Source organism: Pongo pygmaeus, chromosome 5 (genome assembly GCF_028885625.2).
Source record: "Pongo pygmaeus isolate AG05252 chromosome 5, NHGRI_mPonPyg2-v2.0_pri, whole genome shotgun sequence".
Classification (NCBI taxonomy): domain Eukaryota; kingdom Metazoa; phylum Chordata; class Mammalia; order Primates; family Hominidae; genus Pongo; species Pongo pygmaeus.
This window is the reverse complement of record NC_072378.2, coordinates 159,282,458-159,301,396: the sequence shown is the minus strand read 5'-3', so window position 1 is coordinate 159,301,396 and position 18,939 is coordinate 159,282,458. Positions and strand designations below refer to the sequence as shown.

The following is an 18,939-nucleotide window of genomic DNA, read 5'->3' as shown; positions in this document are numbered from 1 at the left end:
AAAAATGAGCCCCAATCTCTACCTTACACCACTCACCCACACACAAAAATAGTAATGAGCTGGAGCACAGCCCTGAACGTAAAAGCTAAACTTTTCTAAATTTCTAGATGAAAACATGGGAGAATATCTTCATGACTTGCGGATCGACAAGACACAGACTTAACCGTAAAAGAACATGCTGCCAAATCAGACTTCATCAAAATTATAAACACACAAAATCAAAAGACACCAATATTTATTATTACTCCCGTATGTAGGAAAATGTTCATAATAAGATGTAAAAAAGAAAATCACTCTCAAAGTATAGCAAGGGTTTCCCCAAATCCCAACCTAAGTAAAATATCACTTCTAAGTTCTATTGTCACATTCCAGTTTCTCTCACAAGACGACAGCTCAACCCTCCCCTTGTCTACTGATGTCATAACCATGCCACACATATCAAGAGTAGTTGGGGCTGGGGACAGTGGCTCATGCCTGTAATCCCAGCTACTCAGGAGGCTGAGGCAGGAGAGTTGCTTGAACCTGGGAGGCGGAGGTCGCGGTGAGCTGAGATCGTGCCACTGCACTCCAGCGCCTGGGCAACACAGGGAGACTTCATCTCAAAAAAAAAAAAAAAAAAAAAGAGTACTTGGATGAGGCACGCACATGAGAACGGCCATGGAAGGTGGGCAGGTGGCCTCGAGGCCTGGTGGGTGAAGATTCCCTCCACAACACTTTTCCAGCCAGGCCCAGCTATGTCCATCCTTATAAGGTAAAAACCTCAGAAGGATACCTTCTTCCTAATAAAGCCTCATGGCTGAACACCTGTTTGACCCATTTAAAAGGCAGAATGAAAGTTCTAGGCCGGGTGCGGTGGCTCGTGCCTGTAATCTCAGCACTTTGGGAGGTCGAGGCAGGCAGATCACTTGAGGTCAAGAGTTCGAGACCAGCCTGGCCAACATGGTGAAACTCATCTCTACTAAAAATACAAAAATTAGCCAGACGTGGTGGTGGGCGCCTGTAATCCCAGCTACCCAGCAGACAGGCATGACAATCGTTTGAACCGGGAGGCGGAGGCTGCAGTGAGCTGAGATGGCACCAGCCTGCACTCTGGCCTGTGCAACACAGCGAGACTCTCTCAATAAATAAATAAATAAATAAATAAATAAAATTAAAATAAAGAAAGTTCAGCCGGGCACAGTGGCTCACGCCTGTAATCCCAGCACTTTGGGAGGCTGAGGCAGGCGGATCACGAGGTCAGGAGATCAAGACCATCCTGGCTAACATGGTGAAACCCCGTCTCTACTAAAAATACAAAAAAATTAGCCAGGCGTTGTGGCGGGCCCCTGTAGTCCCAGCTACTCGGGAGGCTGAGGCAGGAGAATGACATGAACCTGGGAGGCGGAGCTTGCAGTGAGCCGAGATCATGCCACTGCACTCCAGCCTGGGTGACAGAGCGAGACTCTGTCTCAAAAAATAAAAAATAAAAATAAAAATAAAAAAAATAAAGTTCAACCTAGGAACATGATGTTAACAGAAGAGATCTGTCATTATGCAAACAGTATGGCACTCTGAACAGACACTGAAAACAGCTCTCATCTCAAAGAACCCAGGCCTTGTGTCACAGTATGGGAAATTAGATGCTGGGGAAAACAGTGCTGAATGAACGAAGGCTTCCAGCCAGCCAGTGATCTCTTTGGACCCATTACTTTGCATTCCCAATCATATTAGATCACTTCCCATCCAGAGGCTCCCCAAGACTTTGAACAGTTCTTCAGTGGCCCTTACAGAAAGACACTCTCTCCAGACAAATGCAATATTTATATTCAGTCCACTGGATCTCTGGGAAACACCAGAATTATCAATGAAGAATCTATTAAATGGCTCAAGGCCTACTGGGAGGCATACTTCTATGGCTTGAGAGAAAATCTCCTAGAACTGGTTCCTGTTTCTGCAATGAGGTGTTCCTTTAGAGTCAATGATAATTCACAAACAAAGCCTACAAGTTCATGCAGGGGACATCCTGAAGTTCTTAAAAAAGAAGAAACCTGAAGACGCCTGTGTCATGGGGATAACAATGATTGATCTTTACCCAAGAGACTCCTGAAATTTTGTCTTTGGACAGGCCTCTTTGACAGATGGTGTAGGGATATTCAGCTTTGCTAAGTATGGCAGTGATTTTTATAGCTTGTGCTATGAAGGCAAAGGGAGGAAGTGCCAGAAAACATCTTCAACTGACTATTCAATTTTTGATAACTATTACATTCTGGAAAGAACTAATGTTTCACTACATTGATCCTGTAAGATTTTAACCCATGAGACTGGACACACACGTGGATTGCGACACTGTCAGTGGCTTCCACGCCTAACGCAGCTCCAACCACTTGGAAGAAGCCGACCGGCGCCCTCCTGCCCTATCTGTTTACGTTGCAGAATGCTGCGTTATAGAAAGCTACAAAGCACTGGTGGAGTGGATTGATAATGAATCTGCTGACACACCTGGAGTAACTCCGAAACACAGGCCTAAGGATAATGCAACTTTACGAAAACCTGTGGAAGCCTTTAAGGAGTAGAAGGATGGATAATAAAATGCCTTGCTGTTCTCCAAAAATAAAGACCTTCAAATAGGAGTAATTGAAATAAGTACTTGTACATTATGCTTTCCAAAAAAAAAAAAAAAAAAAAAAAAGAGCACTGGAATGAGACTCACGTGTCTAAAACCTCCAGAGAATATGGTACTGGGTGCCGGACTGGATGGGAGATTCTGTTGCTTCAAAATAGGGTTAGTAGAGCATTTGGGATCCTCTTGATTGAGAGGTTTCAGAATATCTGGTGCACTGACCTTCTGGAGAAGGAAAAACAAAAATTAATATTACAGTCTCCATCCCAGTTTGGTTTTGTTCAAATGTGGTGACTTCAGCAAGCATCTATGACTTGATGTTACTAACATGCAAACTTCTGAGTAGGAGGACACACCTGCATTTGGTAAATGCGTGCGCGTGCACACACACACACACGCACGCATGCACACAAGGCCCAGAGACAGACAACATCCAGCTTTGGGATAGTCATGAACAGTCATGAGTAGATTACTCGTGGATTAGTAAAAGTCTTAAGTCCAAATGTTAGCCTTAATAAATGGTCCTGGCATTTAATCACTTGATATATAATAATTAGCCTGATAAGCAGAGTTTTAGCTCTAAGATGCTTATAAAAAGGGAAAAATCAAAATATGTCTCTAAATTTTCTAAAAATACTTTGCTAATAGTTGACGCTTTTTTTTATTTTTTCTTTCTTTTTTTGAGACGGAGTCTTGCTCTGTCACCCAGGCTGGAGGCTGCAGTGCGCTGGCACAATCTTGGCTCACTGCAGCCTCCATCTCTCGGGTTCAAGCAATTCTCCTGCCTCAACCTCCCAAGTAGCTGGGACTACAGGCATGTGCCACCACACCTGGCTAATTTTTGTATTTTTAGTAGAGATGGGGTGTCACCATGTTGGTCAGGCTGACCTCAAACTCCTGACCTCAAGTGATCCACCTGCCTCAGCCTTCCAAAGTGCTGGGATTACAGGCGTGAGCCACCACGCACAGCCAAGCTGACATTTCTATGATGTATACAGTTGTGTTTTCCAATATGGTAGTCACTAGCCACACGACTACTTAAATTAATTGAAATCAAACAAAATTAACTTCTCAGTTGCACTAGACCCATTTCAAATGCTCAGTGGCCACATGCAGCCCTGGGCATTGTGTGGACAGCTCACATAAAGATCATTCCCATCCCTGCAGAAAAGTTCCATTGGACAGTGCCCGCAGAGCACAATAAACACAACGGGCAAGGTGGGAAAACCTCTTAATGACTGAAAATATACAGTTTCCAAGTGGAGACTTTAGTTTTTGGTGCTAGGTTGAAAGCAGAACTCAGAAATACAACAGTTGCCCCACAGTCATAATTTTCAGGAAGAAAATACTAAGTGAGAATATGATAGAACAAATGAAAGAAATGATTACCTCCAAATTATTTATGCTTTCCATCCCCAGAATGCCAACTTAATTCTTATGGACATTTATTTGTTAAGCAACACTATATTGATGCCACTACGCTAAATCTGGGGGCTGGAAGAGTAGAAGGGGAGGAAGAGAGAAGAAAGAGGAGAAGATGAAACATCCATCCTCCAAGGGCTCACTAGCTAGTAGGAAGACAGAGACACCATTCAAATGGAAGCGCCAGCCAGGTCAATGGGAAAGAGGCCAGAGAGAGTTTTCTCCAAGCCTCTGGGATCGTCTTCAGTGGGGCTGCAATCATCCGAGAGAATGCTGAGGCTGGCTGGGGTAAGCCTGAGAGGGAAGGCCTTCCACCTGGAGCAGCTGGTGACGGTTAAACAGAAAGCACGTCCTAGACCTACAGACACGTGGACACAGATCATGAACACACAGGGGATGTGTGATGTTGTCTGAGGGGACACTAAAGGCGTGACAGAAGTGTCAATCAAAGCCACAGCGAAGGAGCCAGAGGCTGGAAGAGCCAGAAGATCCAATGAGAGGGGTTCAAGAATGAAGGTGTGCCAGAGGAAAAAGGAGAAAAAGCTTACCTGCAGTTAAAGAAAGGCACATTTTAAATAACTGCCCATTATATTGGCAAATGTTAAAAATTATAAAGTTGAGTTTTACTAGATGAAGAGACTCCTGGAGATGGATGGTGGTGACAGGTGCACAACATTAGGAATGTTTTCAATGCCACGAACTATACACTTAAAATGGTACAGATGGTAAGTCTTACATGTATTTTACTATAATAAACATTTTGAGAAAAAAAAAGGTACAAAGTTGAATGTTGGCAAGTGTGCTGGAAAACAGGTGACTCTGCCCTGCCAGTGGTCAGGTAAACTGAGTCAACCTCAGTGGAGGGCAACTTGGCAGCATGAACTAAAAGCCTTAAAAAGTAGCTGTTAGGCCGGGCGTGGTGGCTCACACCTGTAATCCTAGCACTTTGGGAGGCTGAGGCAGGTGGATCACGAGGTCAGGAGATTGAGACCTGGCTAACACGGTGAAACTCTGTCTCTACTAAAAATATAAAAATTAGCACGTGCCTGTAAGTCCTAGCTACACAGGAGGCTGAGGCAGGAGAATCACTTGGACCTGGGAGGCGGAGGTTGCAGTGAGTCGAGATCGTGCCACTGCACTCCAGCCTGGGCGACAGAGCAAGACTCTGTCTCAAAAAAAAAAAAAAAAAAAAGTAGCTGTTAAAAAGGAATAGCTGGCCAGGCACGGTGGCTCACACTTGTAATCCCAGCACTTTGGGAGGCCGAGGCTGGCAGATCACCTGAGGTTAGAAGTTCAAGACCAGCATGGCCAAAATGGAGAAACCCTGTCTCTACTAAAAATACAAAAATTAGCTGGGTGTGGTGGCGGGCGCCTATAGTCCTAGCTACTCAGGAGGCTGAGACAGGAGAATGGCTTGAACCTGGGAGGTGGAGGTTGCAGTGAGCCCAGATTGCTCGCTGTCTGGGTGACAGAGCAAGACTCCATCTAAAAAAAAAAAAAACTAGAAAAGAGAGAAAATCTTTTTCCTCCACCTCTGTCCTCAGTTCCCCTCCCCAGAGATAGCCCCTCCTGACGGTTTTTAGGCATCCTTCCTGTTTAACAGGTGCATGTTATTATGGCCAATATAGGTCAATACTGTACATTCATAACACATACAATAAAATCCCAGTGGAATGCACAGGAGAGGAGAGGTAAGAACTCACTTCTTGAAGAATTCTGGCTCAGATGCTTAAGTCAGCATTTCTGAAGGGGCGTTTTCAGAACATGTGGTTCAAACTTAACAGTCAGAGAAGTGGTGTGGGAAAGATCCTGAGCTGTTTTCTCAGTTAACATCCCCGAGTCACCGCGTGATTTTAAGGTGGGAGGATCACTTGAGCCCAGGAATTCAAGACCTGTCTGGGCAACGTGGTAAAACCCTATCTCTAGAAAAAATACAAAAATTAGCTGGGCAGAGTGGTGTACCCCTGTAGTTCCAGCTACTCAGGGGTGCTGAAGTGGGAGGATCACCTGAGCCCAGGAGGTAGAGGCTACAATGAGCCGTGTTTGCACCACTACACTCCAGCCTGGGTGACAAAGTAAGACCCTATCTCAAAAAAAAAAAAGAAAGTTATCGACTACTTCTGTGCCTCAATGTAGCCCCTTGCAAGATGGGCACCAGCATCCTCTACTTCCAAAGCAGGGCCACTGTGTTCTACAATTAACGTTGACAAGATGCTCCAACATGCTCTGATGAAAATGAGAGGAATTTTGGTGAGCTCCTCAGCTAAGGCATGTGTAACTGCAGTCTGATGAATGTTCTATTTAAAGACCTACTCCTGGGCCAGGCGCAGTGGCTCACACCTGTAATCCCAGCACTTTGGGAGGCTAAGGCAGGCGCATCAATTGAGCTCAGGAGTTTGAGACTAGCCTAGGCAACACAGCAAAACCCCGTTTCTACTAAAAATCCAAAAATTAGCCAGGTGTGGTGGTGCATGCCTGTAATCCTATCCACTCAAGAGGCTGAGGCATGAGAATCACTTGAACTGGGGAGGGAGAGGTTGCAGTGAGCCGAGACTGTGCCATCGTACTCCAGCCTGGGCAACAGAATGAGACTCTGTCTCAAAAATAAATAAAAACAAATAAATAGAGATGTACTCCTTATATTTCAACCCAATAGTTATTTAGTATTTATAGATCATACTATCATTGCTGAGTACTTTATAAACATTTGGCTAAACTGTCCCTTAAAACAGCCATATCTGGCTGGGCGTGGTGGCTCACACCTGTAATCCTAGCACTTTGGGAGGCCTAGGTGGGAGGACTGCTTGAGCCCAGGAGTTTGAGACCAGCCTGGGCAACACAGTGAGACCTCATCTCTACTAAAAAAAAAAAAAAAAAAAAATCAGCCAGGTATGGTGCCATATCCCTGTAGTCTCAGCTACTTGGGAGGCTGAGGTGGGAGGATCACTTAAGCCTGGGAGATGGAGACTACAGTGACCCATGATAGCACCACTGCACTCCAGCCTGGGCAAGAGAGCAAGACTTGGTCTCAAAATGAAACAAAGAAACCAATCCAGCCACATCCTCAATTAAGGTGGGGAGAAAGAAGGCCTGCAGAAAGCTGGAAGCATTCCTGCCAAGAGCATGGCTGAGAAGTGGACACACACATAACAATGTCTACTTGGATCGGCTCTCTAGCCACCGTCTCCCCACCATCTCCCCTGCACCCCACCACTTCTATCCCTGAGCTCCCTTAGCCCTTCAGACAACCCCGGCCAGACTCCGGGCCATGTACATGTGCAGCAGGGGAGGGGGCGTGCCGAGGACCCACGGGCCATCCTCATGCAGAACGCCACAAGCCCAGCCTGTGGTGCATGGGATGCGCCACCACACAGCACATCACGGTGCAAATGGGAAATGTGTCCCACCTCTGGGGCGTGGACAGGGCGTGGCTGGTCTCTGGAGGAGGCTCCACCTAGCTCTTGGTCATCTCTTTGCCCCAGTGTCCCCGTCTTTAATGGGGACAGGAACAGTACCAACTTCATAGGGCTGTGTTAAGGATCACAAAGGCTAAATACCTCTGAGGGGCATTACGCTGAGAACAATGCCAGGCATCTGGTTAACCCCAAGTCAATGTTAGCCTCTGAGTGGTTTCCTGTGACTCAAGCAAGTAAGAGAATTACTCATGCTTCCACAATCCCCTTCCTGAACCCTCTTTCTTCAGCAGTCCTTGTTTGTCCTTCTTATGGGAACATAGAGTTTAGAATTCAGAGTCAAATCCCAGGTCTGCTCCTGGCTCTATCTTTCATTCACTATGTGACATTAGACATGTTGGTTAACCTCTTACGAAAACTCAGGTTCTTGAATTTTTTTTTTTTTTTTTCTTTTTGAGATAGAGTTTCACTCTTGTCGCCCAGGCTGGAGTGCAATGGCACGATCTTGGCTTACTGCAATCTCCGCCTCCTAGGTTCAAGCAAAGATTCTCCTGCCTTGGCCTCCTGAGTAGTTGGGATTACAGGCACTCGCCATCACGCCTGGCTAATTTTTGTATTTTTAGTACAGACGGGGTTTTACCACGTTGGCTAGGCTGGTCTCTAACACCTGACCTCAGGTGATCCACCCACCTCAGCCTCCCAAAGTGTTGGGGTTACAGGCATGAGCCATGGCACCCAGCCAATTTTTAAATTTTTAATTTATTATTATTTAAGACAGGGTTTCACTCTGTCACCCAGGCTGGAGTGCAGTGGTGCAACCATAGCTTACTGCAGCCTTGACCTCCCGGGCTCAAGCGATCCTCCCACCTCAGTCTCCCGAGTAGCTGGGGTTATAGACATGTGCCAACACACTCAGCTGTTTGTATTTTTGTAGAGACAGGGTTTCCCCATGTTGCCCAGGCTGGTCTCCAACTCCTTGGCTCAAGCAATCTGCCCACCTCGGCTTCCCAAAGTGCTGGGATTCCAGGCATGAGCCACCAGGCTTGGCCGATCTTTATCATGGGAATAACAATATCTATCACGGTATTTTTGTAAGAATTAAATGTGATAAAGTAGGTAAGAAAAAATGCTGCCACCATGTGTGGAACACAGGGCTTCATATAGTTGCTAACCCTCCCCTCCACCTGTTTCACTAGGAGAAGGAGTGATCCCCAGAGGGAGTTCGGAGGAAGCTTCTGTAGACCCTGGGAAGCTGACAGGAACTGACACTTGTGTTATAGAATTTCAAACACCTGCCAAATACATTTCAAACTGTCTAGACACCTCACTCCTAAAGTGTGGTCTGAAAACTTCACAGCATAGACTTCGTCAGATCCCAGGAGTTCACCAAAAATGCATCTGCGGTTCCTCATCTCACGTCCACCCTGCAGCTACTGATTTAGAATCTGTATTTTAAGAGCCCCAGTGACTCCTATACTCATAAGAGCTGGGAATCACCACCTCAGAGTTCAGTCCTCTTTTGGCTATACAACCTTTGGCATGTGACTTAATCTAAACCTCCATTTCTTTACATGTAAAACGAGGCTGCATGCAATACCTACCCTAGAGGGTGGTTATGAAGATAAAATGAGATAGCCTAGTTAAGCTATTAGTAGAGAGTCCAGCACATCATAGTCAATGCTGGCAATTTAGATAAAATATTTAGATGACTTAGATAGCAAATCAAGATACTACATTATCTCATTAGATGTTTACAAAACCTTGTGCTGTGGGCAGAACAGGTATTAATTATCACCTTCATTTTACAGAGGGGCACACTGGGCTCAAGTGGGAGGCAGGACGTGAACTCTCAAGAGGCTGTGTGCAAGTTCCAGCAGGAGAGTGGGGCTGACCTCACACCCTCGCCTAAAGGACAGTCTGAGTGGAGCCCACAGCAGCAGAGAAGGGATACCACTTCTGTCCAGGCTACCAGGGCAGTCACATCAACACGGCAAGCAACAGCTGGTGGCAGCTGCCCAGCCAAGGCACCTCAGCTGAACTAGAATGCAGGTTTTCCCATTCTAAGGTTGGCTCTCTCTCATACCTGAAGCGTTCACTCCAGGCTGGGTTAGTCCTGGTGGGAAGGTGGAATAATTATTTCCCTAGAAGCCTTTACTAAGGGAGCTCTCACTTGTGGTGTGGACAGCGGGGGAAGAGCGCCCCACAGACTTGCTCTCGCCTTTATGTTTTCAATAGTTTCCATAGAGGCCAGGACAGATTTTAACCAAAGGCTGCTGGTCTTGCAGACTCCAGGGCTAACCTGGCAGGTGTGGGCCCTGCAGGAAGCCCTTGGGCTTTGGCGCAGCCTTGAAGCCAGCAGGGAGCTCTGTGGACACAGAGGAGCCTCAGGGGCTTGTGATTAGGTGGAAGCCTTTCCTTGTGCTGAACAGTTTTCCAGACTGACCTTGAATCCTGACCTGCCTTGGGCCAGCCCTGCCCAAATAGAGGCGCTGACTGGTAATTATGTTTTTCTGATGGCTTACTGTTTTTCTATAAAACCAAAGAAAACATAAATCTACAGAGAAGGCAGGCTAGAAAGTTCTGGAAGACAACATGAAGGTGATCAGCGTGGAGGCCTTGCGGGGCTCAGGGTACCCTGGTGGTGACGTTGACCGCAGTGTCAGACTGGCTCCGTCTCTCTGTCTGGCCCGCACACTGCCCGGGGCCCGTGGCAAGAAGATGCTTCTCAGAAGTCATATCATTCTGGGATTTGGAGAGCTCTAAAAGGCAAACACAATGGTTGATGGGTGGGAACAAGCAGCTTTGCTGAGACTTGTGGGAGCCTCTTCTGGGGTTCACCGAACCCACAGACAGTGGGTCCCAAGGTCCTAAGAGGGCAAAGTGCATGGAGGAGCAAGGGCGGCACATTCCCCCACCAAGTGCAGAGGCGTTGGGAAGGTGAGCAGATAGTGTGCTGGATCAGGGCAGGAGAGGGCTGGCTTCCTTCAAGGTCCTGCTGTGGCCACCCAGGCCATGGCCAGGGTGAGAGGTGAAGCGAAATCGTCCACCCAAGCTCCTCTATGTTCCAAGTCACACACATGCATGTGCACTCGTCCAAACACAAAGACAGCAGCCTACCAAACAAGCCGGCTTTCTAGGGGTTCCTTACAAAGATGTTACAACTTAACACCATTTCTTGTGACTTTTTGAAGCGAGGTAAAAATAAGATTTGGGGTGTCCTCATAACAATTATAATAAGCAAACCCTGGAAAGATGACTGTAAACAAATGTTTCATTTTTACAGTATAATAGTGGTCTAGAATAAAGATGAATAAAGTTTGAAGGAAGGAAGCCACATACAGAAGTGAGAGAACCACCTTGAAGATAGTTTCATCCTCCGAAGATGGTTTCATTTTCCCTTGAGAACCCCATTCCTCCAAACGGGCACCTTAAAACTGTCCCTAGAGCTGTGCTGTCCAGTAGAGAGACAATGCAAGTCACACATATAATTTTAAATTTTATAGTAGCCACATTAAAAAAGTTTTAAAAAAACAGGTAAAATTAACTCTATTTTATTTACTTATTTGTTTTTGAGATGGAGTCTCACTCTGTTGCCCAGGATGGAGTGCAATGATGCAATCTCGGCTCACTGCAACCTCCGCCTCCTGGGTTCAAGTGATTCTTGTGCCTCAGCCTCCCAAGGAGCTGGGATTACAGGTGTGTGTCACCACGCTCAGCTAATTTTTGTATTTTTAGTAGAGACAGGGTTTCACCATGTTGGCCAGGCTGGTCTCGAACTCCTGAGCTCAAGAGATCCACCCACCTTGGCCTCCCAAACTGCTGGGATTACAGGCTTAAGCCACCATGCCTGGCCAAATTAATTTTAATTCTATATTTAGTTTAACACAATATATCCAAAATATTAAAACATGTCATCAATATTAAAGTTATCCATGAAATATTTTACTTTTGTTGGATTCCAAGTCTCTGAAACCCAGTGTGTTCACTTTGGTAGTGCATCTTGCAGCCCTATTTCAGGGGCTCAAGAGCGACACATGGTTAGAGGCCACTGCAACGGACAGCGTGGCTCTCAACCCCCCAGCTGGCTTTGGATCCACCTCCTTGGGATGTTATTGCATGAATCCTCTATCCTCTCACTATTTATTCGTTCTCTCCCGCCTACACTGCCCAAGAGTGAGTCTTGCAGTGTCTCTTTCCTCTAGAGAGGGAAATTCAACACACGCTCCCCGAAACAGCTGGGGTGTCCAGCTTTTCCACCAGGATGCCTCCTAGCCTCCCCTGATAGCAATGCCATCCCCACGTCCTCAAGGTGACCATCAAGAAACACTGGGGGATCCTTCTAAGGCCAGCAGCTTACAAGGCACTAGTACGCACCAGGTCCTCAAAGTGGACAAAGTAAAGGACACGCTCAGATGGCCCATCCCAGTCTGGGCTGTGAGGCCGTGAGGGGCTCTAATTTCTAAGCCCTTAGGAGGAACTGGTCCCCCAGCAATCTCTTAGTGCCCACCCCAAAGCCTGGGCCTATTTGGGCCATTGAAAGTTCACAGACGAGAGGAGAGGACAAGCCTTCTTGAGAAATTTGGGCTCTAAGAAATAGGCTTATAGGTCAGTATTATTAGGGGACAAAGGATAAGGAGGAGAAAGAAATGCAGATTGCTTCTGAGCAAGACCAGTTTTCTCATTTCCTCTTCCCCTTTCTAAGGGGGACTACAGTGCTGACATCTTCTAGAAATGTACTGATAATAGACAGAGCTGCAGTCACTCATTTCCTCCTGCTAGTTTGACTTCATTGGGAAGCATCAGCAGCTAGAGGTTGTAATTCTGGGTCAGCTTTCAAAACCCTTCAGGGACAAAGCCGCCCTTCAGCACCTGGGCCAGTGCAGAGTCTGGGGCCCTCTACAGTCCCTCCCCGAGGACCTCAGGTGCCAATCTTCCTCCCCTCAGAATGAGGCTTCCCTCTGCACCCACTTCCGTGGGGAAACAGGCAGCCAATAAGATAACAGGGGCACGAGAAGAAGAGCTCAAAATCCAAAGAAATAGGAGTCAGTGCCTACAGGGCCTACGTGTCCTGTGGCAGAGACGGGAGAAGGGCGTGTGTGTGTGTGGTCACGTGTCCTGTTCCTGCAGAACCAGGGGAAGCACTCGGGAAAGGTCAGAGGCCAAGGGCCACTCCTAGCAGCCAGAAAGCTGGGGTTTTCTATCTCTGCCTCGGGGTGGGGGGTGGGGGTGGGGGTGGGGTGCTGGGTGGGTGTGTGTGTGTGTAGGTTATGCAGTTTCAGTCAGCTTTCCATATCAGAGAAGGGATGCTTGCTGCTTTGCCCTTGTGAATTCCCCCACACCTCGCCCAGAGACTAGCTCTAGTCGTCCACCTGGGTATTACACTGGTTAGCCTCAAGTGTGTGAGCAGGTACACAGGCCAGGCTCTGGGGTGGCCACCTGACAGCTGTGAGCATATTCAATGCACCTGTGTGCAGGGCTGGGCACGTCCAGGAGGGCGCATGTGTGCTGACGCGTGTGTCCCACCTCTCTGGATCTCGGTGGCTGAGGGATGACAGGGTTGGGGCTAACTCCAAGGCACTGATTCCACAGTGGCAGTGGTGGGAGACAATTCACAGAAGCCACACAGATTTGGAGAAGGGCTGTGCATCTAGAAAGACATACAGGGAAGGGTGGACTAGCACCCACCCTTTCATTACAAATACTAGGGTGTGGGTGGGAAAACAGCACCCACAAGAGAACAAGAGAAGAGGCAGCCAGGACAGCTGGAAAACACGTTCCAGGCCAAGGCGCACAGAGCAGGGGTTACTGTCAGAGAGCCCAGCAGAGTGGGAACAGTGATTTTTAAGCCACCAAACGCTCTTAACAAACAGGCCCATGAAATTCAGCTGCTTCCTCCCTCTGAACAAGAAAGGAACAGATCATTGCATGAGACAGTCACTGTTTCTGCTCATCTGAAGAGCAGTGCTTTGATGTCCATTGTCATCGTGTGACAGCTGAGACAGGGCTCATGAGGAATACGGACAACTAATTAAAGTCATATAAAGAGACTGTCTCAGAGCCAAGTGCAGTACTGAGACTATCCTCATGCAACTGCAGAAAAGGGGATGAAGAAGAGAAGCCGAGCAGAAACACAGCAAAAGAGAAATCTGTGCCTAAGGACCCTTGAGCACACTAAGGATATTTTCTAAACACCCGACCAGCCCTGGGCATCTTAGGAGGCATGAAAAGGAATCTGTCCTCTGGGACTTGCATTTTAAGATAAACAGAGAAAAAAGTATCTGAGCAGAAAGAACACTGAAAGACACAAGATTCCAAGTGGAGGTGGTTCTGGGTTACATGCATCTGCAAATCACAGGATTACTGCTAACTGAAGAAAATACATTTACCAAGGAGAAAAGGAGAAAGGCAAAGTAATTCCATGCAGAAAATAGATATTGGGCCCCACTGGCCTGAAACGTTCTGGTTTTAGATTCCCTGAAATTGCATTTTTTTTTTTTTCTTTTTTGAGATGGAGTCTTGCTCTGCTGCTCAGGCTAGAGTCCAGTGGCGTGATCTTGGCTCACTGCAACCTCTGCCTCCTGGGTTCAAGTGATTCTCCTGCCTCAGTTTTCCCAGTAGCTGGGATTACAGGCACTCATTATCATGCCTGGCTAATTTTTGTATTTTTAGTGGAGACAGGGTTTCACCATGTTGGCCAGACTGGTCTCGAACTCCTGACCTCAAGTGATCCACCCACCTTGGCCTCCCAAAGTGCTGGGATTACAGGTGTGAGCCACCATTTCCCTTCCTACGAGGAACCAGAGGCCTGCTCTGTTGGGAAAGAGATGAAGGGCCAGGTGCTGTGGCTTTCCCCAGGGTCCAAAGACAAAGTGAGTGGCCTGAGGGACAGTGTCAACCGAGGTCACCGGCCAGGCCCTGGCCAGTGGGCTCGGCTGGCCTGGAGGGTAGTGGGAAAACACATCACGAAGCATGCACTTACTTTTCATGTGGGTAGCAAGAGACAGAAACAAATTTTCCACGGACTTATTAAATCCTCTAAACTGACCAAATTCCTGTAACTAAAACAGAAGGAAAGAATGAGAATTATGCTTGATGACTTGTGTTTGCCTCAGCAGTGTCCAGGCTGCCAACCCCAAAACACTGGCATGTGGGTGTGTGTGCGTGAGTGTGGCCGTGGTGCTGGGGTGCAGGTGGGCGTGGGTGGGTGCATGCAGGCCTGGAGGTGGACAGCAGTCTTCCCGAGGGGTAGGCATCCTCTTTATTTAGCGTCTCTCCCTACTTTTGATATTCTCATTGAAGGCGCATTATCAGTGGGTTGTTGACAAGATGACAAGTACCCGTGGGAAATGATGACTGGCATTTCATTGGCTCAAAGACTGTACTCAAGTAAATTACTGCTTGTTTAACCTCTTTTCTCCAATGGCCCCACCCCAACTCCACACAGAAGGGATGTCAACAGTGGCAGAATGCGGGTGGCACAGAGGATGAGTATGGTAAAAGCTACAAGGTGACCAGCCGAGAACTGAGGTGCTCCACTTCCCAAAGCAGGAGAAGGAAAAGAAGATAAAACAACAGAAAGGAGTTCACTTCCTTCTCCAAGTCTCAGTCATTCATCCATCCATCCACCCATCTAGCCACCAAACATCCATCCATCTTACATTACCACCCATCCAATCATCCATCTGTCCAATAAATACATCATGAGCACACAGGTACTGGAACAACTCTGGAGAATTTGAAATTTCCAGGAGAAAGTAGAGCAAGATTTTGAAGGTCACCCCAGAGTCTCAGTTTGAAATTGAAAAAGAGGCCAGGCGCAGTGGCTCACGACTGTAATCCCGGCATTTTGGGAGCCCGAGGAGGGCGGATCACGAGGTCAGGGGATCGAGACCATCCTGGCTAACACGGTGAAAACCCCTCTCTACTAAAAATACAAAAAAAACTAGCCGGGTGTGATGGTGGGCTCCTATAGTCCCAGCTACTCAGGAGGCTGAGGCAGGAGAATGGCATGAACCCGGGAGGCGGAGCTTGCAGTGAGCCGAGATCATGCCACTGCACTCCAACCTGGGCGACAGAGGGAGACTCCGTCTCAAGAAAAAAAAAAAAAAAAGAAAAAGAAATTGAAAAAGAATGTATGTGATTCTTCTCTCTTATCAGCATTATATATTTTTGGGTTTGGATCATAATCTCAAAGACACAGTCTCAAATGCCATAATCCTAAACGTTGAAAGATCGAAACCCCTAAAGTCTAAATCCCTAAAGATTAAAATCCTTGAAGTCTAAATCCCTAACATCTAAAATCCCCAAAATCACAATTATGGGATAGTTGCATCATGTTAGAGGGACCTATAACCTTGTTACTGCCTTTATTAAATTATGACTTAAGGAGAGCCTATGGGTACAGGTTGACAAGGGGTGGACTCATGGACTTAATTAATTAATGACACCTTAATTGTAGGCATCCACTTGACTGGCTTCAGGAATACCTAGAAGCCTGGTAAGGCATTATTCTGGGTGTGTCTGTGAGGGTGTTTCCAGAGATTAGTGTGTGAGTATGAGTGGATTAGGTTAGAAAGATCTGCCCTCAATATTGGCAGGTACCATCCACTCAACCAGGGGTCCAAGGAGAACAAATACAGCAAGTGAATTGGTCTCTGAGAGCTGGAACAGACTTTTCTTCTGCTGCCTTGGACATCAGAACCCAGGCTGATTGGCCACTGGATTCCAGGACTTAGACCAGAGGCTCCCTGGGTCCTGAGGCTTTCAGCTTTGAACTGAGAGATACATTGTCAGAGGTATGCGAACCAGAGCAACTCCATCTTGAATAGGAGCTGGCTAAAATGAGGCTGAGACCTACTGGGCTGCATTCCCAGATGGTTAAGACATTCTAAGTCACAGAATGAGACAGGAGGTCAGCACAATGTACAGGTCATAAAGACCTTGCTGAGAAAACAGCTTGCAGTAAAGAAGACGGCTAAAATCCACCAAAACCAAGATGGCAACAAGAGTGACCTCTGGTCGTCCTCACCGCTACACTCCCACCAGTGCCATGACAGTTTACAAATGCCATGGCAACATCAGGAAGTTCCCCTACATGCTCTAAAAAGGGGAGGCATGAATAATCCACCCCTTGTTGAGCAGATCATTGAGAAATAACCATAAAAATGGGCCACCAGCAGCCCTCAGGGCTGTTCTGTCTATGGAGTAGCCATTCTTTATTCCTTTACTTTCCTAATAAACTTGCTTTCACTTTACTCTATGGACTCGCCCTGAATTCTTTCTTCCGCGAGATCCAAGAACCGTCTCTTGGGGTCTGTTTCCTGTAACAACACCATCAGCTTTCCTGGTGCTGACACCTTGGGACTTGGACTGAGTCACGCTACTGGTATCCCAGGGTCTCCAGTTTGCAGATGGCCTGTGGAGAGACTTCTCAGCTGCTGTGATCACGTGAGCCAATTCCCCTAGTAAGACTCCTCTCATGTATCTATATACATATCCTATTGGCTGTGTCTATCTGGAGAACCCTAATACAGATTTGGTATTGAGGAAGCCACCTATCATTCCTTCTTATTGTATTCCTTACAACACAACAGAAGAGATCTGTGAAACAGTTCCTTCACCAAAAAGCCTGTGATATGAGTATAAGGTTATTCAATAATGAATGGTAAAAGTTTAAAAGCTAATTAGTATTGGTGTTGCAAAAGAAGGAAATGGCTTAATTGCAACAATTGAGCAAGAACCAGCCTTTCAAATGGACAGCATGTGTTTACAAAATGTGTAGACCTGGCTGGGTGAGGTGGCTCACGCCTGTAATCCCAGCGCTTTGGGAGGCCGAGGTGGGCAGATCACGAGGTCAGGAGGTCAAGAGCAGCCTGGCCAATAGTGAAACCCCATCTCTACTAAAGATACAAAACAAATTAGCTGGGCCTGGTGGCGCATGCTTGTAATCCCAGCTACTCAGGAGGTTGAGGCAGGAGAATCGCTTGAACCCGGGAGGTGGAGGGTGTGATGAGCCAAGATCGCGCCATTGCACTCCAGCCTGGACAAGAGTGAAACTCCATCCCAAAAAAAGAAGAAAAAAAAAAAAGAAAAAAAAAAGCTTAGACCACAACCACTCTCCAAATACAAGTGCAGCAAGTGTTTCAAAGACCTTAGAAGTAAAAACACAGGCAAAAAAAAAAAATACAAGAAATCTCCGCTGCCAGATTATTTAGTTTAGTTGTGTATGAATTCTGCCCCTTCACACACAGCACAGTTTGCTATGCTGTGTAGTTCACGTTCGCATCATTTCCCATGCTGCGGGTAAAAATTGCAGAGACTTTTAATTTGTGTTATGCATTTTTTTTTTGAAAATTGACTCCATGCTTCGAAGTACGTCATCACACCATGACTCTGACGTGTACCTAAAGATGTTGATATTTCCTAAGGGAAGATATCTCCTTTTTGTACATCTGTATTTGCAAAAGATAAAATTTCTTGAGATCTCAGCTGTTTGGGTGACTGTATATGCAATGGTGACCCATGGCGGTTTTTGATCCATCTCGTTACAAAGCTGGATGCACACAATACCAGCCACAGTAATATGTATTTCTACATTTCCCTTTCTGATGTATTTCTTTATGAATATGGTTCATCTGTTCATAATTGTTATACCCATGTGACTGTCATTAGTATATCTGAGTGTTTATGCTTGCAAAAATATGCATGCTGTTTTTGCCTATTTATTGTGTAAAGTGGCCAATGAAGTGTTCTGTCATGGTTTTTGTTTTTAGTTTGTTTGTTTAGAGACAGTCTCGCTCTGTTGCCCAGGCTGGAATGCAGTGTTGCAATCATGGCTCACTGCAGCCTTGGCCTCCTGGGCTCAAGGGATCCTCTTCCCTCAGCCTTGTGAGTAGCTGAGCCTAGAGGCATGTGCTACCACATCCAGCTAATTTTTTTATTTTTTGTAGAGATAGGGTCTTGCTATGTTGCCCAGGCTGTTGTCATGTTTTTATATGTTTCTCAAATCCCCTTTAAAATTTTTAAATAAATTTCTTCAAAATAATTTTTAGATTTTCTAGAATTATATTTTTGGGATTTTGATCTTTCAGGATTCCAGCATTCAGGATGATGGCACTCGGGACTACGTCTTCTGGGATTATGATCAGCTCCCATATTCTCCCATATATACCTGCTCCCTTTAATTTATAGAATAATGAAGATAACCAAGACAATATATTTCCATGGCACTTTACAGTTTTCCAAGTACCAACATAGACATTATTTTGTTAATTTCTCACAACAGCCATGGGAGGCAAGCCATACAAATGTAGACGCTCCCCGACTTACGATGGTTTAGCTTACAATTTTTCTGACTTGATGATGGTGTGAAAGCAATATATATTCAGTAGAAACCGTACTTTGCATTTTGATCTTTTCTATTTTGTATTATTAATAACATTTTTATTATTATAAAATAGGCTCTGCATTAAATGATTCTGCCCAACTGTAGGCTAACACAAGTGT

General features: G+C 46.2%; 1 protein-coding gene and 1 pseudogene across 23 annotated transcripts in view; one reads left to right on the top strand and one right to left on the bottom strand.

Moving 5' to 3' along the window:
• SYTL3 (synaptotagmin like 3) overlaps positions 1 to 18,939 on the bottom strand; it is a 117,834-nt gene that overhangs the window by 36,824 nt on the left and 62,071 nt on the right. For 17 of the 23 annotated variants that reach the window (XM_054490262.2, XM_054490266.2, XM_054490255.2 and 14 more), the window contains 3 exons: positions 14,414 to 14,492; positions 10,069 to 10,193; positions 2,690 to 2,824 (listed from right to left, as the gene is read on the bottom strand). In XM_054490262.2, coding sequence (XP_054346237.2) covers positions 2,690 to 2,824; positions 10,069 to 10,193; positions 14,414 to 14,492 — 339 coding nt within the window. The remainder of the gene's footprint in view (positions 1 to 2,689; positions 2,825 to 10,068; positions 10,194 to 14,413; positions 14,493 to 18,939) is intronic. The other 6 variants (XM_054490269.2, XM_054490265.2, XM_054490270.2 and 3 more) reach the window with 3 other exon arrangements.
• On the top strand, positions 1,532 to 2,593 carry LOC129037918 (archaemetzincin-2-like; annotated as a pseudogene).